Source organism: Bubalus bubalis, chromosome 20 (genome assembly GCF_019923935.1).
Source record: "Bubalus bubalis isolate 160015118507 breed Murrah chromosome 20, NDDB_SH_1, whole genome shotgun sequence".
NCBI classification, from domain to species: Eukaryota; Metazoa; Chordata; class Mammalia; order Artiodactyla; family Bovidae; genus Bubalus; species Bubalus bubalis.
In genome coordinates, this window is record NC_059176.1 from 14,979,330 (window position 1) to 15,001,055 (window position 21,726).

The following is a 21,726-nucleotide window of genomic DNA, read 5'->3' on the forward strand; positions in this document are numbered from 1 at the left end:
TGCCTTTTTTTTTTTTCCTCTCCTGGAAGCTAGTTCCTCCTCATCCCACCATTAGAAATAACACAGACAACTGAAGCATAGCATGGAGCCTTTACTAGGACAGGGGGGTGTGGGTTGATGATGGCACCCAGGGCAAGAAGGGGCTGCCATTAGAATGGCAGAGGTCCTGGGAGTCTTGAGTCATCCACTGGGGACGAGAGTTAATGCTTGTTGGGGAGAGGTGGAGGGATGCGGATATCCTGGCCTCTCTCCAGACGCCGTTCACAGTCAATCAGGTAGTTTACTCCATCGATGACCAGCTGCACCAGCTCCACCTGGATGATACTGACCCTTGATCTCTGCTTCCCACAAGCTGACTCTCTTTAGCACCGATTTGCCTGCTCTGGGAACTCATGGCCAGTTTTCCCCCAGTCAACCTGAGTTTCATTTCAGATTCCATTACATTCTTGAGGCTCACTCCTTGTCAAATCACCCCCCACAGACCTATCCATAATCCCTGAGAATCTCACCTCTGACTTGCCCAGTCGGTCCAAATTAGAGATATCAAAGACACTGCCTGTGGCAGCTGTGTCTACTCCTCCAGTTCCACGTTTTTGGAGCCTTAGGTTCTCGAGGATCTTTGGGAAGCGGCTATCCTAGAGGGGAGACAGAGATTTGGAGGCAGGGTCAATAGTCTGAGATTGGTCCTACCCGAAAGAGCCCTGAAGCTGCCCAGAGCTTTTTCCCTTGACTCTAGAGCTACAATGGCTGCTCCTTCCCAAAGCGCACACTCCCTTTTCCACCCCACATGGCCACTTCCTCCCTCATACTCCTCTCTAGCCCAACTCCTTTACTTTGCTCAGCAGGGGCAGTTTGATGTGCACTCCTGCCCGAAGTCCAGTGCCCAGGTTAGACGGACAGGTCAAGATGTATCCCAGACGCTCATTCCACATGAACTCCCAGCCACGCTCCTGGATCAGCCGCTCCACCTGCATGCACAAAGCCTCCGTTAGTGACATGTCAGGGCTGTGCAAACCCTCCCTTAGTTGGACCCACAGGAGCTCTAGAAATATGTCTAGAACCAAAGATTTGGGATGTGAAAGAATGACACTGCTTTTTTTTTTTTTTTTGGTGGAAATGGCTCATTATTATCATGCATAAAAGATATTTTTGATGTTGCAAGCCCATCATGATGAGATTGTGCAAAAATATCCTGTGTGGAAGAAGAGAAACTTCAGGGAATGATGTGCTAAGGATGATCTGGGGAGATGAACGGAGGTGGTAAACTGAACTGAGAAAGGATTGATTATTCAGGGAGTTCTGCATGCATTGACATCTTTACTTTGCTAATGAGCTAGAGCTTGGAAGAATTCTTTCAGCCAGAAAATGAGGGTGTAGGCTTTGCAACAGGAAGAGGCAAGAGAGCCTGTTAGCTGTGGAAAAAGAGAAAGCAGAAAGGTGAAAATGGAGCAGAAGAGCTGGACTCATATTTGTGGAGGGTGGGGGAGGAGTGTGGGAAGCGTGTTCTTGTTCCACTTAAACATCCCAATCATGAAGATGACCACTAGAGTTGAAGAGACTGGAGACCTGCCAGGGTAATGTTCGTGAAGACCACTATGTAACCTAAGGGGGACCCTGTTCATAGTTCAGAAAGACCCATGGCATGGGGGATATTATAATGCTGAACAAGAGGAAATCCTTCCCTCTAGAATAATAACAGCAGCTAACACTTGTGAACTTTTACTATGGGCCACATGCTTTATATGCATTATCTCACTTAATCCCCACCACTTAAATGTAGGAAGTCTTCTTACCCCAGTTTTACAGATGAGAATACTAAGACATATAAAAAGTACTTCCTTACCCACTTCAGTGGGTCAAAGATATGTTACCTATTACCCGCTAAAAATAATAGGAACCTCCCGCTAAGATTCTAAAAGAAGGAGAGTTCTTTCCCTTTACAAGTCCAAAACATAACTGTATATATGAGACCATACAATAACGATTGGATTCATGGGAATTTCTAATCTAGACTCGAATATGGAGACCTAATTCCTGTAGGACTGAGGATTCAGTTCAACCCCTCACGTAGAGCCACACAGTCTGGAACTTAAACCATTCCATCTTCCACCTTCCCTGTTTTCCCTCCCATTCAGCTTAAAATCTAGACATGCTACTTTAGTAAGAAGGACAGAATCTAGAGTAAAGGCCTACCTTGGCTCAGAAATGGGTGGTTACATGAGAATCACGAACATACCAACCCCTCACTCCTTATATCTGTCCAAGCTTAAACCTTCCCCTTATATCTGCACATTCCACAACCTACCCCCCAGGCACTGACTCACCATCTCAATTCCTTCTTTGCATTATTTGGCAACTGCTTTGTTTACTTCCTTAGATTGCTGACATTCTTTCTCTCTTCCTATTCTTAGGACGACCATACCCAGATTTATGTATACCTGGTCCATGTATACCAGTACCATATGCCCTGGACAGTTCTGATTTATACCTATTGTCCGACTACAGTGATTGGTGGTCATCTCTTTCACTATGAAAAGTGTCCTGGGTTGGTTGATAAGTTATATCCCCATCTACATATTCTAGTTTCTTCCTTAAGTCCTCCCACCTAGTTCCCTTATGCATTCTTCTCCAACCTCTTTGAGGCCTCGGCAGAATCTTTCAAACACTTTCTTCATGTTGCCACCTTTCTCCATGGAGATGACCCGTGTATGATCCTCCTCATTCACCCAGATCAAGAAGCTCTTTTCATTGTTGTGCCTGAAGGCAGGAGAGAGGGAGGAACTGGAATTAAGAGGCAGGGCAAGGGAGAGATAGAGAAAAAAAGGGGCACTTTTAGGAGCCTGGGATAAGCTAAGCCTCATACCAGATTCCACGCGCATCTGGCCAGTCTCGAGCCATTCCTGCTGCAGTCAATAATGGAGATACAGGCTTATCAAACAGGAAGTGGTCCTGAGGAGGGTAAAAGGACTTGGGTTAAGAATCTACACAGTAGCCCCCGGGGTTCTCAGAGCCCATCTACCTCATCTGGCCCAGCCTCCCTTGATTCTCTTGTCTTTCCATCTGCCCCACCCCTGCCCAGCTCCCTCTCAAAGCCTCTCACATCAATTAGCTGCTGCTGCTCAGCCTCTGTCATCTCACTGAGCCGATAGTAGCGTCCAGCCAGGTCACCCTTCAGGCCATTCAGCGCATCCACGACGACACGTTCCACCTCTCGTCGCTCTGCCCGAGTACAGGCTGGAGGCAGGCTGAGTCCCCGGATACTCCGACCAGTTCTGACTCTCGAGGACAATACATACCTCTCATCAAAGTAGCCAGAACGGATCTGGGGAATGGTAGAAATTAAGGTAAGTCACAGAAGCAAGGTGGATGGGAGCTGAGGGCCTTGGGAAGCAGAGACCATAAGAACTAGAGGAGTCTTCATTGCCTGCACTGGAAGGACAGCCCATTGGGCAAGCATGCCAACTGAAGGGGCATTCATTGTGAACCCTCCCCCACACTGCCCACCTTGGGGTGTAGCCGTTCTCAACGCCCGCTCCTCTCCACAGCGGCTGCTCCTTAACATACAACTCTTTCCCCACACTGAGACTTGAAAGCTCAGCAGTATAATGACTATGAGTCAGAGAATAATTATGGTGGAAGGGACTGGAGAAAAACAGTATGTTGTACAAAAGGCAATGCAAATCAGAAGTGGGATATTTGACCTACCTTGCTGGCATCCAGGTCGGTGGTATGTTTCATCGTTCGGGGGTCATATCCATTGTGTCGCTCTTGGATCACAGGGTCAAACAGCTCAGCAAATACCTGAGGGGGAGTTGAGAGGGGAAGGTGGTTAAGGAGAGGGAACCCCTTCCCAAGATTTCATTGTGGATTGATTTCACCGGGTCGGAAAACACAAGTATGGATGGTCCAGTCTTAAGGGAAAGTGAGGGGCTTCAGGGCGTAGGAACTGGGATTGCTGGGAAGATGAACAGGGTTTTACCGGGAAACTCTGGGGCCCCCTACCTCATAGGTCTCCTCATCACCAGCTACCATGCCCACAGTCTTGATGAAGGGGTGGCCAGGGTTGTCCACGCCAGTCTGGATACACTGATCTAGCGTCCAGCCAGTGGGTGTGGTCTTGTCGCAGAGCCGGGCATAGACTGCCGGGGTCAGGTGACTGGCCATGCAGTTGTTGTGCTTTCGGAGGTCTGGGTACTCAGCACTAGGGAGGGGGTACCCAGTAACCATGGAGGGAGGGCACAGGGGGCCTGGACCCAGTGCACTCAGCTGGGAGCATGCCTGGCTTTGCTCCTTGGGAGGAGGGGAGGCTAGAGCGGGGCTAAACCTTGGTAACCTCATTAGGGACTTTCAGGATCTATTCTTTCCCAAGAGTTCTAGCTTCCTCTGGCTGGAGGCTCAGTTCTCCCATATCTGCTCCGTTCTTTTCTCCCATGGAAGCAGCATTAGGGATGGGGGAGGGGAAAGACTAAGGAGGGGAATTCAGGAAACCGGAGAGAACAGCAGGAAAGGGAGATGGAGGAGAGCGGAAAGGATAGTTCCTGGTCTCTCAATTAGGAATTTGAGCAGAGTAGGTGCAGCCAGAACTCGCAGGGCCAGAGCTGGCCTTGGGGGCGGGAACTGCGGGTTCCAAGTCCCCAGGAATGCTTTCACCTTATGGTTTTGGCCTCCCCTCACCGCCACCCCAGTGAGGTTTCCAGACTGCACAGCGCCCCACTCCAGAACCTCGGTGATTATACCCCTTCTCTATTGCCCAGATTATCATCTCCACCCCTATCACCACCTGCCTGACCTTCCCCCCTCCCCCCTTTCCCCGGAGCGCCTGAGACACTGGTACCTCGGGGGATACAGCCTCCGTCGTTCACTGGCGGCTCGAACAGGTTCTGATCGGAGTAGAAACCCAGCGGCGAGAGAACCAGCTCCAGCCAAAGCCAGGAGCCTGAGCCCGGGGCGGGCAGACAACAGACGAGAGAAGGGACCAGCCATGGCTTGAGGGTCTGCCTACGGAATCTCAGGGCAGGAGCTGCTGGCTCAGGGCAGGAGCCGGGAGGAGGGGGGCGATGCAGACAGGCTGAGAGCCGGAGCTGAGTGCGAGGCTGGAGCCGAAATGGGGGCTGACGTGGAGGCTGGAGCGGGAGTGAAAGCCGGTACCGATCAGACTGCAGGAGAGGCGCAATGAGCTAGCGGCAGGCGGGCGCAGGAGAAGGCAGCGCTGCAGTCTCCAGGGGTGGGGCTCGTGCAGGCCCCGCCTTCCCGCCTGCCACCGCGCTAGGTGTGCGGGGGCAGAGGTAGGCACCACCCCCCCAGGTAGATTAGGGAGACTGGCCATTTGCAGCCTTAGGCCCGGGAATGGGCCCACCTGAGGTGAGGCCGCCCAGATTTCAGCACCAAGTGGAGGACAGCACCCAAGGGGCCCGGCGAAACCCTAACACCCTTCCCCTAAGCCTCTCGGTTTCATTGGAACCCTCCGTTCGTCGCCCCGTTGGGTGGAAGAGGGGGACATTGCCCAACCTGCTCTCGTTTTTTTTTCGGCCTGCCCCTGCAACCTTTCTGTCTCCCCAGGAGAGGTGGCCTCGGGGAACCCGTGGCATAAACAGATACCAGGGGAAGACACACAGAGAAATCACACAGGCAGACACTGAGAAAGACAGTCTCGCTGGCTCAAGGTCACCCCTTCCTTAGAACCAGGAAGAGCACCAAGGCTCCTCCCTGTCACACCTGTGCAAGTCTCCTTACAAGGTTATGGAAAGATTCCCTGAGAGACATCGGGGAAACACCAACTCTTACTCCATCTAGCTGTTTTCCCCACCCCCACCCCACCTTGCCCCCAAGTCTGAAGCCCTGCTGTGTCCTTCCTCCGCTTCTCAGGATCCCTCACTTTTACCCCCTCCTCCATCCTCCTCTCCATCTCTTACTTCACCTTTGATCTCTTCTCAGCGAATTTTCCAGGCTGGGACCTATTTGCTGATCACAGGACTCCCTCCGAGTATTCTCGGCAGGCTTGCCTACCTCCTGTCTGTGCTGGGCGTGGGGCTGGAGTTGGGCAGGGAATTTTGTTTCCTCCTCCTCCTCCTCCTCCTCTCCTCTCTGTAGCTCCCAGTTCCTGAGCTGAAGGGGAGTGTAAGGAGAGGTGTAGGGTGTGGTGAGATGACGAGGTGAGGTAGGGAACAGGCAGGCACAGGTCTCTAACCACCACATGTGTTTCCTCTCTTGGCTCCCTAATGCTCTTTAATCCAGAGTGTAAGGAGGAGGGGTGTCCAAGGGCAAAGGGTCACCAAGGAATCTCTGCGTTCCTCCTGGTCCCTTCTCCTCCTCTCTCCTCACATGGTGCATATTCAGATTTGAGAGGGTTTTGTTCCTTATCTCCAAGTATGACTTGGGTGTGACTTGACCTTTGTCCTGGCAGAAGGAAAATGAATGCTTGGAGCTGAAATAGGGATGTGAGCTTCAGTATGGAGGCTCAGTTAAGGTGGGGTAGGCATGGCGGCATTAGTCCAGTCTTTCAGCTATCTTGATGTATTCATAAGACAGTAAGAAATTTGTTCATCTTAAGAGAGTTTTTGAGAAAAAGAAATCCCCTTCACCTTGTCCTCTGGCCTCACTGATGAGACCCCATTCCATCTGTTTCCTCTCATTTCATTCATTCCTCTCAGGCTTCCCTAGTGCTCCTTTTCCTGCCTTCCTCATCTGTGGGTATCCTTAGAAGATAATCACCTCTGTTCTCGGTCCATCAGTTCCTTCTCCTGCTAAGAGAGTAATTATCAGGACTAGATGGAGTTCTGCAGTTGTGTTACCTGAAAACTGGGTTGACCTTTTGGTGGTTATCAAGCCATTAGACACAACCAAGGTAAAAAACAGAAGAAGGAAGGACTTATTATTACTTGCTGCAAGTAAGTGGGACCCTGGGGATCTCTCCCAAAGCAATGTCTCCCCAAACGGCAAAGTTGGTGAATTTTTAAGCTATGGGTACTTGTATACTCATAAAGAGGTGAGACCAAGCAGGACCCGGGGTAGGGGTCCTGGGCATGGAAGTCTTACTGTGTCCCCCATTTCTTGATTGTTGGAAATAGGCTTCAGCTCCCAAGAACTTCCCCAGGTTCCAAAGGGCAGATCCAAATAGTTGCTAGTCAAGGAAGGGAGGGGAAGCAGAAACAAAGGAGGAACAATAAAAAACTATAGTGCAGGTGAAACAGTTTACCTTAGATTGGGACTTGAACTCATGTACCAGGACTCAAACTTAGCCAAAAGCCAGTCTGGGACTTGAACCCACATGGCCGGGACACAAACCCAGCCAATGGTCTTCCAACTGAAGTCACAGAACTGGTTTCAGCACTTAATGAGGCTCAGGTTCTTGATATCTTATCACAGAAAGAATTCAATGAGAGACAAAGTGATAAGAAGTGGATTTATTCAGAGAGAAACACAGTCCACTGAGTGTGGGCCTTCGGAAGAGGGCAAGTGAAGCCTCAAAATGTAGTGTTATTAGCTTTTAAGTGTTAGTTGCTCAGTTGTGTCGACTCTTTGCGACCCCTTGGACTGCAGCCTGCCAGGATCCTTTGTCCATGGAATTCTCCAGGCAAGAATACTGGAGTGAGTAGCCATTCCCTTCTCCAGGGGATCTTCCCAACCCAGGGATCGAACCCAGGTCTCCTGCACTGCAGGCCAATTCTTTACCATCTGAGCCACCAGGGGAGCGCCCCCCTGGTTAGCTTTTATGGACTGGGTAATTTCAAAGGCTAATGAATGAGAGGATTATTCCAACTATTTGGGGGGAAGGGGTGGAGATTTCCAGTCATTGGGCTACCACCCACTTTTGATCTTTGATGGTTGACCTTGGAACTGTCATGGAACCTCTGGGTGTGTCATTTAGCTTGCTGATGTATTACAAGGAGGGAGTGTATACTGAGGATCAAGGCTTCCCTCGTGGCTCAGAGGTTAAAGCGTCTGCCTGCAATATACGGAGAACTGGGTTCGATCCCTGGGTTGGGAAGATCCCCTGGAGAAGGAAATGGCAACCCACTCCAGTATTCTTGCCTGGAGAATCCCATGGACTGAGGAGCTTGGAGGGCTACAGTCCACAGGGTCGCAAAGAGTCGGACATGACTGAGCGACTTCACGTCACTTCACTTCATACTGAGGATCAAGGTCCAGCTCTCAGAGCCATCTTAGGCAGTTGATTCTAATCAGTTTATGTTGTGACCTCAGGCTATGTCATTCTTTAAAGGTTGTGCCCTGCCTCCTTCCCTTCTGTTTCACAGGGGCTTCCCTGGTGGTTAAGTGGTAAAGAATCTGCCTGCCAATGCAGGAGACATGGGTGGAAGGTCCCATCCCCCAGGTGGAAGATCCCTGGTCTGGGAAGATTCCACATACTGCAGGACAACTAAACCCAGGAGCTGCAACTACTGAAGCCTTCTGCTCCAGAGCCTGTGCTCTGCAGCAAGAGGTGGTAGGGGTGGGGGTTTAGTCCCTAAGTCATATCTGACCCTTAGACACAACCCCATGTAACCGGTAACCTGTCAGGCTCCTTTGTCCGTGGGACTTCCCAGGAAAGAGTACTGGAGTGGGTTGCCATTTCCTCCTCTAGGGCATCTTCCTGACCCAGGGATCAAACCCTCATTGGATTCTTTACTGCTGAGCCACCATTCCCTGGTGACCCAACAAGACAGGCCACCGCAATGAGAAACCTGCACACTGCAACTAGAGAATAACCCCTGCTGGCCACAACTAGAGAATAGCCCACATAGCAGCGACGACCCAGCACAGCCAAATAAATTAAAAAAAAAAAAAAAAATATATATATATATAAAAACTATAGTGCAGCAGTTAAAGTAGGATCCTGGTTCCTCCTAAAGGAATATACATAACAATATGCTTAGTTATACAGGAACAAAGCCTCCTCCCTTGCCAGTTACCTAGTGGCAAGTTGATTACACTGGACTCAATGAATCTGCCTGCCAATGCTGGAGACATGGGTTTGATTTTCCCCGGTTGGGAAGATCTCCTGGAGGAGGAAATGTCAACCTACTCCAGTATTCGTGCCAGGAAAATCCCATGGACAGAGGAGCCTGGTGGGCTACAGTCCACGGGGTTGCAAAGAATTGGACACAACTGAGTGACCGAGTACCCACACAAGCCACCTCCCAACCCCGCCCCCAGGTGGAAGATGGTAACTTCAGGCTGAATAACAGATTCCTGGAGCACTGCCCTATTACCTCACCACTCACCAATCAGAGGAAAGTAACATACCTGCAGCCCTCACCCGGAATTTTGCCTATAAAACCTTTTCCCCGAAAACCTTTGAAGCATTTGGGGTTTGGGGGCGTGTGTCACCTGTTCTCTTTGCTTGGCCTTGCAATAAAACTTTCTCTGTTCCAATCTCTGGCCTTTCAGTTTGGCCTCACAGAGCTTCCGGCACACAAACTTGCTTTGTAAAAGAACTTGGAATTGTCTTGACCAGGGAAACCTGAGTGAGGATGCAAAGATAAAAATACAAACACATGCAAAAGGCTTTCATATAATCAGTACCCTGTGAGTTAGAGTTTCCAGTCCTACTCTCTCACAAGTGAGAAAAGAGAGGCTGAGGGAAATTCACTGACTTGTCCAAGGCTGCACAGCTACCAAAGGTGAGAGAGCAAGCAATGCGTGGAGTCTGTCCATTTTATTGTCTCCTTCATAAATAAGTCTCTCTTCCATCTCTCAAATTTCTGATTTGTTTCTGTCTCTGTTTTTGTCTCCAGAACCACTTTCACTCTTCTGTTAACATTTGCAATGTACATTTATTGGATCCCTAGTGTGTTGAAAATCAGAGACATTACTCTGCTGACAAAAGTCTGTATAGTTAAGGCTATGGTCTTCCCAGTGGTCACATATGGTTTTGACAGTTGGACCATAAAGAAGGCAGAATACCAAAGAATCGGTGCCTTTGAACTGTGGTGCTGGAGGACTCCTGAAAGTCCCTTGGACAGTAAGGCGATCAAACCAGTCAATCTTAAGGGAGATCAACCCTGAATATTCACTGGAAGGACTGATGCTGAAGCTGGAGCTCCAGTATTTTGGTCATCTGATGCTAACAGACAACTCACTGAAAAAGTCCCTGATTTGGGGGAAAACTGAAGGCAGAAGGAGAAGAGGGCATCAGAGAATGAGATGGCTGGAGGGCATTACCGATGCAATGGACATGAACTTGGGCAAACTCCAGGAGATGGTGAGGGACAGGGAGACCTGGCATGCTGCAGTCCATGGGGTCACAAAGAGTTGGACACGACTGGGCGACAACAACCACCACCACATCTATCATATCCCGTTTTATTTTACAAGAGAAACAGAAGACCTGGTTTTGTCCTCAAGGAGGTGCAATGGCAACAGACTCTGCCTTTTTCTCTGCATCTTGCTCCCCCCACCCCCCACTTCATCTCACTGGAAAGTCTCTGTCGAGACCAAGCATATGGACTGTGGCGACGCAGTTAGAAATCGGAGAAAGAACGTCAGGTTGCACTTCCTCCCTAGAGCCACTAGAGGCCACCCGCCTCCGCGCAGAAGCGCCGGCCAACGCAGCCTGACTCCGCAGCCGGTGCGCGCCCTCCGCTGATTGGTGGCACCGAAGAGAAGTTGCACTTTGATTGGGCCGCTGTCAGGTGTCGCTGCCGGCAGGTTCGGCTGCGCGAGCGCGGGGAGGCGGGTGAGTGAGGGCCCGGGGCGGTGGGGGAGTGGCTGGGGGCTGGGGGCGGTATCTGAGGGGGTGGGCTTGGGTGGAGTGGGCTCCGTTGGTGCTGAGGGCCCTGGTTGGTAGTGGCCGGGGCGCCGCTCTGAGAAGGGAGGCAGCGGAGAGGCCTCAATGTCAGCGAAGGGAGAGTGAGGCGGGGAAGGCGGGGGCGGGCAAAGGCTAGAGGAGTCAGGATGGGCGGTGGTAATCGGGACCGGGAGCGGAGTGAGGAGAGCGCGGAGGAGGGGGGTCCGCGAGAGAAGAGATGGGCGCGTGAGGTCTGCGTGAGGAAGAGGGGTCCTGCCGAGCCAGGGCGTCTGCAGGGGAGAGAATCAGAGTGAGCAGGTCCGCGTGAGGCGAGGTGGGAGTGGAGTCGGACCGGAGAGCCGGCTGGAGGAAGGGGATTGTTGGAGAGAGGAGGGAGGTGACCCTGGAGGGAGGGCGCGTGGGGAGAGGTGGGCCACAGACAACCTTTGGGGGTGGGGGGTGGAAAGCACTGAGGGTTCCAAGTAAATTTGTTACCAAGGGCGGTGACTCATCGGGGTTTGAACGTCTACCTAAGGCTGGGGAGCCAGTGAGGGAGAGGGTTAGTCGGATTGTTCATTGGATCAGTTGATCAGTGAAAGAGGAGAGAGCGGTAGTTCAGGGAGTCAAGGAAGAGTCATTTTAGCAAGTAGGAAAAAGAAAGCGATATGAGGGAGTTGATATGGAGAACAAGGGCATCAGCACATTTCATCGGTGGCAGAAAAAGTGTATGTATGAATCATTCAAGTCTGCATCAAAAAAAACAAAAACAAAAACCAAAAAACCAACCAAACAAAAAAAAAAACTGTATCAAGTAGGAACTAAGGGGTCCACTGTTGAAGAAGACAGTGTTGATGGTCTGAGGAGTTTTAACTGTGTTGGAAATATTTCTGCCTGGACTCTGTACTGACGTTTCTCTTTCACCACTAATGGGGCCCTGCAACAAGTGCATGGTGGTTAAAGAAATTAGAGGACTAGGCAAGCAGCCCTAAATTCTAAGGGAGAAAGAAATTAACACAGTTTACCCTCCCTCAGTCGGTAAAGAATCTGCTCACAATGCAGGAGACCTGGGTTTGATTCCTGGGTCGGGAAGATCCCCTGGAGAAGGAAATGGCAACCCACTCCAGTATTCTTGCCTGGGAAATCCCATGGACAGAGGAGCCTGGCAGGCTACAGTCCATGGGGTCACAAACAGTCGGCACAACTTAGGAACTAAACCACCTACCCTCCCTTCTGGGCTTCCCTGGTAGTTCAGCTGGTAAAGAATCTGTCTGCAATGCAGGAAGATTCCCCTGGAGAAGGGATAGGGTATCCCCTCTTGTATTCTTGCTTGGAGAATTCCACGGATGGAGGAGCCTGGCGGGCTACAGTCCATAGGGTCACAAAGAGTCAGAATCGACTAAGCATAGCACAGAACCCTCCCTGCTATCCCCTCTCTTAAAAGCTGGGTCTTCTGTGTTGCAGGCAGATTCTTCAACATCTGAGCCACCAGGGAAACCACATCCCTTCTCTAGATCCAGTTTGACATAGATGTTCCTGAGGAGATTGTGCCCCTGCCCCGCCCTCTCCTTACCTACTGTCTCCTCCCTCCCTCCCTCCCTCCCTCCCTTTCTCCCTCCCTCCCTCCCTTTCTCCCTCCCTCTCTCCCTTCCACATTGCCCCAGTAAGACTTGCCCTTTAGCTGAGTGTAGGGTCTGAAGTTTTCTTTTGCAACAAAGTATTAGGAAAGAGAGAGGAGGAAGGGGAGAAGAGCACAGAAACCGGCTGTGGCTGTTGGAACACCGTGTTAAAGCCCAGCTTCTCCCAGAGGTACATCTAAATAAATCCTGGCTTATTTCATGGCTATTTCTGTCAGGCTTCTATTTCTGCTTTGTTAACTATGAATTTAGACCTTTCGTGTTCCTTCAGCTCGACATTTGTGAACACATTTTCCTTTGCTATTCTATTACCATCTCCTGTTAGAGAGTTAAAATAGAACTTCAAGAATGTGATAGTGTACATTCAGTAGCAAACCAGGAAGGGCTTAGTGGCAGAAAGTGTGAAGGGTTAGGAATCTTAGACATAGAAAAAGCTCCTGCTTCGGAGAAAGGATAAAGCCTGCCACAAACTTCGGCTTGCTTAAACTGTACAGGGACCTTGAGAATGTCACAAGTCATGGAAATTGGGTCAGGTCACTAGAACGGAATTCAAAGAAATAGCCTGTAATCAGGAGGGGTGTGTATGTGTAGAGACCTGCGGTACACAACTGGAAATGTTAAGTCTAAGGACAGTGTTGTCTGGTGGTGGAACAACAGAGAAAAGCAGGTGGTGAAGACTAGAAAGGTCAGGATCTGTATAAAGATTAGCTGTGGCTTTCTAATCAAAGCTTCAGAGTTCACGTGAAGGGTAAGGATTTAAAATAAAAATACAGAAAGGAATTATTGAGGACTACTGTACAAGTCTATAAGACTAAATCATTCCATTTACTTAACGGAGTTTGTGGCTTTCATTAGATCCATTGGTCAGTATTTCTGAGAACTTTTGCAGAACGTAGAAAATTGCTGATATGATTCAATTTCATTTTGGGAGAAAAGAATAACAGGTACTTCTATTCCCACGATTTAGTTTTAGCAGATATGTCTAATTATGTATGCAGTCATAAACATTTGTAGTATTTTTATTTGTACAAGTAGAATTGTCCTTCATGTATGTTTCTGCAGTTTGCATTTGGAAGCTATTCATGTTTTATATAGCTTTGATTCATTTTTTAAAAATTGAAGGATAATTTACAATGTTGTGTTAGTTTCAGGTGTACAGCAAAATGATCTATATATATATATATATGCACACACACATATATATATACTTTTTTCAGATTCTTCCATTATAGGTTTTTTTATTTGTTTGTTTGTTTTTTGGCTGCACCAGGTCTTAGTTGCAGCACTCGGAATCTTTAGTTGTGGCATGTGGGATCTAGTTCCCTGACCAGGGATCAGTCCTGGGCTATTTGCATTGCGAGCAGAGTCTTAGGCACTGACTCACCAGGAAAGTCCCTTCATTATAGATTATTACAAGATATTGAGTATAGTTCCCTGTACTATGCAGTTGGTCCTTGTTGTTTAGTTATTTTATATATAGTAGTGTGTATGGAGAAGGCAGTGGCACCCCACTCCAGTGCTCTTGCTTGGAAAATCCCATGGACGGAGGAGCCTGGTAGGCTGCAGTCCATGGGGTCGCTAAGACTCAGACACGACTGAGTGATTTCACTTTCACTTTTCACTTTCATGCATTGGAGAAGGAAATGGCAACCCACTCCAGTGTTCTTGCCTGGAGAATCCCAGGGATGGGGGAGCCTGGTGGGCTGCCATCTATGGGGTCGCACAGAGTCGGACATGACCGAAGTGACTTAGCAGCATAGCAGCAGCAGTATGTATATCTTAATCTTAAAGCTCCTAATTTATCCCCCAATTCTCTCTTTTTTTGTGGGGAGGCAGTGTGGGGTTTTCTTTGCTTTTCTCTAGTTGTGGAGAGTGGGAGCTTGTCTCTAGTTGCAGTGTGACGGCTTCTCTTGTTGCAGAGCACAGGTTCTACAGCACATGGGCTTCAGCAGTTGTGGCCCATGGGTTCAGTAGTTGCGGTTCCCAGACTTTAGAGCACGGGCTCAATAGTTGTGGCCCACAGGCTCAGCTGCTCTGAGTCACGTGGGATCTTCCTGGATTAGGGATAGAACCCAAGTCTCGTGCTTTGGCAGATGGATTCTTAACCCTAGACCACCAGGGAACCCTGCCCCTGATTCATTTTAAATATTTGCTATTAGTCAACCATTTGTGTATACTACATTATATTTATCATTCTTTAACTTGTGACATCTGAATTGTTCTTAGGTTTTACCCTTACCAACAGTAGGTTATGAATATTCTTGCACATGTCTTCTTACGTGGGAAAATTTCTCTACAGGGAGTTTCTCAGCCTCGGCACCACTCACATTTTGGACTGGACAATTCTTTGTTGTGGAGGTATATGCTATGTCTTTTAGAATTTTCAGCAGCATCCTTGGCCTCTACTCAGTAGATGCCAATAGCACCTGCCGAGTTGTGATAACCAAAAGTGTCTCCTGACAATTGTTTATTGCACAGTATAATCACAGTTAGTTAAGAACCACTACTTCTATATGTGTACAAAAGTGGAACTTCCAGGTTGTTCTAATTCAATTTTAACTCTTAAGATATTACCAGAGCTTCCCAGGTGGCTCAGTGGCAAAGAATCTGCCTGCCAATGCAGGAGACACGGGTTCGATCCCTGATCTGGGAAGATCCCACATGCCACGGAGCAACAAAGCCCGCCTGTCACAACTGAACTTGTGCTCTAGAGCCCAGGAACTGCACCTACGGAGCCCACATGCTGCAGCTACGGAAGCCCTTGCGCTGTAGAGCCCATGCTCCACGACAAGAAAAGCCTCTGCAATGAGAAGCTCGAACTGCAACTAGAGAGTAGCCCCCACTCGCCGCAGCTGGAGAAAAGCCCTCTCAGCAAGGAAGACCCAACACAGCCAAAAACAGATAAATAAAATTATTAAAAAAAATATTCTCACTGATAATTGCTCTAGGTAGGATTTTTTTTTTTTTGCATTGTAACTTCTGTTATGAAGGACCTTGGCCTAGACCAGCCTTGTGTCTGTGTACCCTGTGACAGTAGAGAGAAAACTGAAATTTCAGTTTGAGAATGGGTTGGGGCCTGTTGTATGGATGCCTGTATCCTGAATTTCCCAACTAGCACTAGACCTTTTTTCTTGAACAGATTTTTCTGGAATTGGGTGTCTTTCTTTTAAGGTAAAGTAGATAAAGGAGAGTCAGGGCAAAGGGATTTTAATGTTCTTATACAATGCTTAGAACATATCAATCAATGCCCTCAATCAATCAATCAATGTTTTTTTTTGTTAGTCCTTGGTAGGAATGAAGATAGAGGTGAAGAGCAAAAGCAACTGAGCTCTCTCATTCCTCTGCTCTTGAATTGTTGTTGTTATTCAGTTGCTAAGTCATTTCCGACTCTTTGTGACCGCCCCCTGGACTGAAGCATGCCAGGCTTCCCTGTCCTTCCCTATCTCCTGGAGATTGCACAAATTCATATCCAGTGAGTTGGTGATGCCATTCAACCATCTCATCCTCTGTCCCCCAGATCTCCTCCTGCCCTCAGTCTTTCCCAGCATCAGGGTCTTTTCCAGTGAGTCAGCTCTTCGCATCAGGTGGCCAAGGTATTGGAGCTTAGCTTCAGCATGCTTCAGCTTCAGCATCAGTCCTTCCAATGAATGTTGATTTCCTTTAGGATTGACTATTTTGATCTCCTTGCAGTCCAAGGGACTCCCAAGAGTCTTTTCCAGCACTGCAATTCAAAAGCATCAATTCTTTGATGCTCAGCTTTCTTTATGGTCGGACTCTCACATCCGTATATGACTCCTGGAAAAACCATAGCTTTGACTTCACCAATCTTTGTCGGCAAGGCGATGCCTCTGCTTTTTGCCGTTGGGAGGTAGAGGAGGGCTGGGAAGATTTCGAATGAATCTGAAGTTGAAATGTCATTCTAACCTTCTTTTCTTATGGTAGGAATCAACAGTGGCCCTCCATGAAGAACTGCCTTTCCCATTTGCTGCTGGAGTTAATGATTTTTCCTGCTGGCAGAATCAGGGACATGCCAGCACGGTAAGGGTTAATCCAGTAATTCTCATCCCAGGCTCCTGGTTGGGGGTGGGGTGAGCAGGGAGAAAAAGGGAAACCTTGATTTTCTCTTGGGCATCTTTAGTCATTGCCAGTCACAGCCCACGTGCCTCCTTCCCTGTTGATCCTTGTCACTGTAGCTTTGTTTCCTGTTTCCCCTTGTAGTTCCCTCTTATTTTCTCATTCCCCATCCCCCAACCCCACCCACTACTGTGGGACTTGGATTCTGAGCTAACGGGGATCCCCTCCATTTCAGGGCGGGATGAGTGGGTGCTCCGGCGGGGATGTGGTCACTGCCGGCCAGTGAGGGCGAGAGTGCCACAGCCCACTTCTTCCTCGGAGCTGGAGATGAGGGGCTGGGCACCCGTGGACTCGGCATGAGGCCAGAAGAGAGTGACAGCGAGCTCCTTGAGGATGAGGAGGATGAAGTGGTAAGATTAGGGGGCATGATGTCACTTGGTGTTGGGACCCCCGCCATAGTGGAGATTCCATAGGATTGAGACACCTCCTCCCAATCTTCCCACTGAGACTCCCTGTCACAAACAGGCCCTCTTGATGAAAGGGAAGGGCAGTGGAGACTGGTTAGACTGCCGCTCCTTGAAGCCCCTCTGCTTGTGCCCGCCTCCTGTTGTCTCATGATTATTGGTTCTCTGACTCTTCTGCCTGAGTACACGTATCCCACTGTGGCAGGAGGAATCCCTGCAGGAACCCCAATCTAGGCCTGAGTTAGGAGACAACCTTAACCCCCTAAGTCCAAAGTCCTGACAAGAAACTCTGCCCTAAGGAGATGATGAGGCAGTGTTCCCTGATAAAGGCGGTTCAGGTGAGAAGTTCCTAAGTTCCTGACGGCACTTCCTCCTGGTAGCCTCCTGAACCTCAGATCATTGTTGGCATCTGTGCCATGACCAAGAAATCCAAGTCCAAGCCAATGACCCAGATCCTAGAGCGACTCTGCAGGTTTGACTACCTGACTGTTATCATCCTGGGAGAAGACGTGATCCTCAATGAACCTGTGGAAAACTGGCCATCCTGCCACTGCCTCATCTCCTTCCACTCCAAAGGTTGGTGTCTGTGAAGGAAAATGGGAAGGAGTGGTGTTGGGAATGCTGGACTGGGAAATGAGGCTCTTACTGTCAAATAGTAAAGAAGTCATCCTCTCTTCCCGACACTAGAGAATAGTGCAAAGGGATTTGCTTTTCCTACATCTTGGAGAAGTTGCTGGGGTTAGTTTAAAGCCCATATTCAAACCTCAGGAAGGCTCTGTAAGTTTCTTCGGATCTCTGACAAAATCGGTCTTTGGAAGGACCCTACAAGTAGTTTCTGTTTTGCTTTTTTCCTGATGGATTTTCTAGACTTGCAAAATTGGGCAGGAGGATGAGTGCTGGGTTGGACGGGTTGTGGAGCTCAGTGGCAACGAATAGCTTTAACACATTTCTCTGTTTCTCTTGCTGTTTTCTCACTGTTTCTCTCTTTCTTTCTTCCACCTCTCTATTTCCTCTCTCCATCCCAGGCTTTCCCCTGGACAAAGCTGTTGCTTACTCCAAGCTTCGAAACCCTTTTCTTATCAATGACCTGGCTATGCAGTATTACATCCAGGATAGGTATAGCTTTCTGTTGACTGGGGGGATGGGTGGCCCTGAGATCATGCCTGTTATAGAGAACCCACTCTGGGAGGGGCAGAGTCAAACAAACATGTCGAATTGTTGTACCAAACCCTCTTGAGTTCTATACACGGGTGTCTCCCAATTCCTGAGTGAATGAAATCCCTAGCCTCTCCCCTCGTCACCTGCCCCCACCTCTCCCAGCTAATTTATTCGGGGGTAACAGGAGGGAGGTGTACCGGATCCTGCAGGAGGAGGGTATTGACCTGCCTCGATACGCTGTGCTCAACCGTGACCCTGCCCGGCCCGAGGGTGAGTACCTGGCCTTGTCCAGTCCTACGCTGCCCCGCTTTCTGTGACTGAGCCCAGTTCTCCGTTCTCTAGACAGCTATGTGCCACCTGTCTCTGTGAGGCTTTGGTTACTGGACTACGGGTAGAGCTAGAGCCATGGGTCTTTGGACAGAGTCTGAGACCTTGTATACAGATGTTAGTTACCATATCTATTATTAAAGTATGGTCATAGAAATTTGAGGGTGATGGAGATTAAAACTCAGAGAAGTTGGGAGTTGGAAGCATTCTTGGGCCCTAGGAATGACCACACACCTACCTTTCAGAGTGCAACCTGATAGAGGGTGAAGACCAGGTGGAGGTAAATGGAGCCGTCTTCCCCAAGCCCTTTGTGGAGAAGCCTGTGAGTGCAGAGGACCACAACGTTTACATCTACTACCCCAGCTCAGCTGGAGGAGGAAGCCAGCGGCTCTTCCGTAAGGTGTGGGAGACATCTGGGGAGGCAGAGAAGTAGATGAGCAAGAATGAAGTTGTGGGAAGGGAAGCTGGAAGACTTGGGGACAAGTTAGAGGCAACCTTTTTTTTTTCTTCCCCTTCCTTTTTCTCCTGAAGATTGGCAGCCGAAGCAGTGTTTACTCTCCAGAGAGCAGCGTCCGAAAGACAGGCTCATACATCTATGAGGAGTTTATGCCAACAGATGGCACAGATGTCAAGGTTATGGTGGATACGGGGATTTAAGAGGTTATAAATGTCTGAGTTGGGTGGGGTGCTTGTGACGCAAGTAGAAGTGTAGGGAAGCAGTTATAGAAAATTAAGTGTGAATGGGATTGGCTTTCATATGCAGGTGAAGACAAGGATTGGGGAAGTAGGTATTTATATTGTCACTATCAGAGTGAGGGCAAGGGTAATGTGGAAAATGGAATAATGTTGGTAAGTTATTTCTTAGTAAGGACTAGGCGATAGTTTTAGAGTCCCATGAAGAAACTTTCATAATGATACTGAAGTTCCATCTCAGTTAAAAAAAAAAAAAAAAGTCAGTCTTCTTGTTCTTAATACTCGGGGGATTTGTTTGTTTTGTTTATGTTTCCTGGGAAACCAGCCTATAGACATGACGCTCATATTGCCTTCTCATGTACAGGGTGAGCTGTGGGCATACTCAGTGGTGCTATGTACCTGCAGGTGTACACAGTGGGGCCAGACTATGCCCATGCTGAAGCCAGAAAATCTCCAGCTTTGGATGGGAAGGTTGAACGAGACAGTGAGGGGAAAGAGATTCGATATCCAGTCATGCTGACTGCCATGGAAAAGCTGGTGGCCAGGAAAGTCTGTGTAGCTTTTAAGGTGAAGGGAGGCCCCTTGGTAGGGAGGTTGTGCAGGAGCAGGAGGGGTGCAGGGGAGGGGCTGTGGCATGAGGGAGAGGTTGGTGGGGCGAAGCTGAGAAGGCAGCATGGCCCTCTTGTTCTCATCTTCCCTTCTTCCCTTTGCAGCAAACAGTTTGTGGTTTTGATCTCCTCCGTGCCAATGGTCACTCCTTTGTGTGTGATGTCAATGGCTTCAGTTTTGTCAAGAATTCGATGAAATACTATGATGATTGTGCCAAGATTCTAGGGTAAGGGACACAGTGGTCTGGGCTGGGGAGAATGGGCTTAAAGAGGAGAATAGCAAAGTTTTACTTTAAAGACACCTTGTTTTGTTGAACTTTGCAGGTATTGTGTTTTTTTACATTTTGAAGGTTTGTGGCAACCTTTGAGCAAGTCTATTTTCACCATTTTTCTAACAGCATTTCCTAACTTCATGTCTCTGTGTGACATTTTGGTAATTCTCACAGTATTTTTCCTTGTTATTATGCTTGTCATAGTGATATGCGATCAGTGATCTTTGATGTTACTATTGCAAAAAGATTAGAACTTGCTGAAGGCTCAGATAGTGGTTAACACTTTTTAGCAATAAAGTATTTTTTAATTAATGTATGTATATATTTTTTTATACATAATACTATTGCACACTTACTAGACTACGGTAACTTTCATATGCACTGCTAAACAAGAAAACTCCTGTGACTCACTTTATAGAGATATTCACTGTATTGCAGTGGTCTGGAACTGAACTCTCAATGTCCCTGAGGTCTGCCTGTACTTTAAATGCTGTAAAAATGATTTAAAAGTGAAAAAGGAAAGTAGAGAAAGGGCTCCTCAACTCTCTTGCCTTCCCAACATGGCTCTCCCCAGAGGGAATTACTGTTAACTGTTTTAGACATAACAATATGTCTTTTTCTTCTGTATATAAACAGACCATTTATTGTACTAAATGTGATCATACCATAACACTGTCTTTCAACTTGACTTTTTAATATGTAAAACATTCAAAAATGTTTAAGGAATGATGGCTATGGTGAGTATCGGTATATTCACCATTGAGCTTAAGAAATAAAATATTAAGAATATAGTTGAGGGAATTCCCTGGCAGCCCAGTGGTTAGGACTTGGCGCTTTCACTGCTGAGGGCCCAGGTTCAATACGTGGTCACAGAACTAAGGTCTTACAAGCTGTGTGGTGCAACCAAAAAAAAAAAAAAAAAAAGCAAGCACATAGAATTGAAGCCCCTACATAACCCTTACTAATAACATCCCCTCCCCTCCCACCCAGAGGTAAACACAATCTTTATTACAAATATAGGGATTTTTTTCGCATGTCTTTAGATTTTATATTAACATATTATTAGTTTTTTTGAACTTCATTCAGATGTGTAGTTCTGGTTCATTCATATTCATGTGGGTTCTTCATGTTTCTCCTTCTAGGAATACCATAATGCGGGAGCTTGCCCCGCAGTTCCAGATCCCGTGGTCCATCCCCATGGAGGCTGAGGACATTCCCATTGTCCCTACCACTTCTGGCACTATGTGAGCAAAAGTAAAAGTTAAAAATTTGGAGTAACCACTTAAGACATCTAAGTCAGACCAGTGGTCACTTCCTGCCCCTGTGCCATCTGACCGGTGGAGCCTACCTGTATTCCTCATCTCAGATAGTCTTTCCTGTGTTCTTTGACATGGCGAGTAGGATGAAATGGGTGGCGGTGTGGGGTGGGATGGGGAGGTGGCTCTAACAGCATTCCCTGTCTTAGGATGGAACTTCGTTGTGTCATTGCAATCATTCGTCATGGGGATCGTACACCCAAGCAGAAGATGAAGATGGAGGTGACACACCCAAGGTAAAAAGCCGAGTGTTCTAATCTAGACAAATAGGTTTTTGTAAGGGAAATGGGGAGGGGCACCTCCCAGAGGTTTTTGCCTTTCTCAGCCCTTACTGAAGCTTCTCCTCCTTTCTTCAGATTTTTTAGTCTATTTGAAAAACATGGTGGCTACAAGACAGGGAAATTAAAACTGAAGCGGCCAGAGCAGCTACAGGTAAGATGATGAATCTGGCTGG

General features: G+C 48.2%; 2 protein-coding genes across 19 annotated transcripts in view; one reads left to right on the forward strand and one right to left on the reverse strand.

The window, feature by feature from the left end:
• Positions 1-71: 71 nt before the first annotated feature.
• LOC102406388 (creatine kinase U-type, mitochondrial) lies at positions 72-6,159 on the reverse strand. Of its 5 annotated transcripts, none has more exons than XM_006042632.3 (10): positions 6,007-6,159; positions 4,835-5,123; positions 4,003-4,201; positions 3,706-3,801; positions 3,101-3,322; positions 2,864-2,949; positions 2,634-2,757; positions 834-968; positions 510-635; positions 72-314 (listed from the first exon to the last, which is right to left on the reverse strand). In XM_006042632.3, exons 2-10 carry the CDS (start codon positions 4,981-4,983, stop codon positions 201-203), a joined length of 1,251 nt encoding a protein of 416 aa, XP_006042694.1. In that variant the 5' UTR covers positions 4,984-5,123; positions 6,007-6,159; the 3' UTR covers positions 72-200. The 5 variants fall into 5 exon arrangements, with proteins under 5 accessions (XP_006042694.1, XP_006042693.1, XP_006042692.1 ...); XM_006042631.3 differs by having other exon boundaries at positions 4,835-5,156; positions 6,007-6,158; XM_006042630.3 differs by having other exon boundaries at positions 5,918-6,152.
• A 4,453-nt stretch (positions 6,160-10,612) lies between these two features.
• PPIP5K1 (diphosphoinositol pentakisphosphate kinase 1) overlaps positions 10,613-21,726 on the forward strand; it is a 39,859-nt gene continuing 28,745 nt past the window's right edge. For 8 of the 14 annotated variants that reach the window (XM_025271311.2, XM_025271317.2, XM_025271316.2 and 5 more), the window contains exons 1-13: positions 10,614-10,675; positions 16,303-16,398; positions 16,670-16,844; positions 17,279-17,474; positions 17,924-18,014; positions 18,241-18,326; positions 18,629-18,783; positions 18,915-19,016; positions 19,482-19,643; positions 19,790-19,911; positions 21,099-21,200; positions 21,422-21,508; positions 21,629-21,704. In XM_025271311.2, coding sequence (XP_025127096.1) covers positions 16,698-16,844; positions 17,279-17,474; positions 17,924-18,014; positions 18,241-18,326; positions 18,629-18,783; positions 18,915-19,016; positions 19,482-19,643; positions 19,790-19,911; positions 21,099-21,200; positions 21,422-21,508; positions 21,629-21,704 — 1,326 coding nt within the window. In that variant the 5' untranslated portion in view covers positions 10,614-10,675; positions 16,303-16,398; positions 16,670-16,697. Of the gene's footprint in view, positions 10,676-10,905; positions 11,061-12,091; positions 12,533-13,084; positions 13,109-15,253; positions 15,309-16,302; positions 16,399-16,669; positions 16,845-17,278; positions 17,475-17,923; positions 18,015-18,240; positions 18,327-18,628; positions 18,784-18,914; positions 19,017-19,481; positions 19,644-19,789; positions 19,912-21,098; positions 21,201-21,421; positions 21,509-21,628; positions 21,705-21,726 lie in introns of those variants that run through there. The other 6 variants (XM_025271315.2, XM_025271314.2, XM_044933112.1 and 3 more) reach the window with 6 other exon arrangements.

Coding starts and splice junctions, on each gene's coding strand:
- LOC102406388 (XM_006042632.3), bottom strand. CDS start 4,983: ATGGCTGGTCCCTTCTCTCGTCTGTTGTCTGCCCGCCCCGGGCTCAGG. Junction 2,950..3,100: donor AGCAGCAGCAGCTAATTGAT/GTGAGAGGCTTT, acceptor TACCCTCCTCAG/GACCACTTCCTGTTTGATAA. Junction 636..833: donor AACTGCCCCTGCTGAGCAAA/GTAAAGGAGTTG, acceptor TCTCCCCTCTAG/GATAGCCGCTTCCCAAAGAT.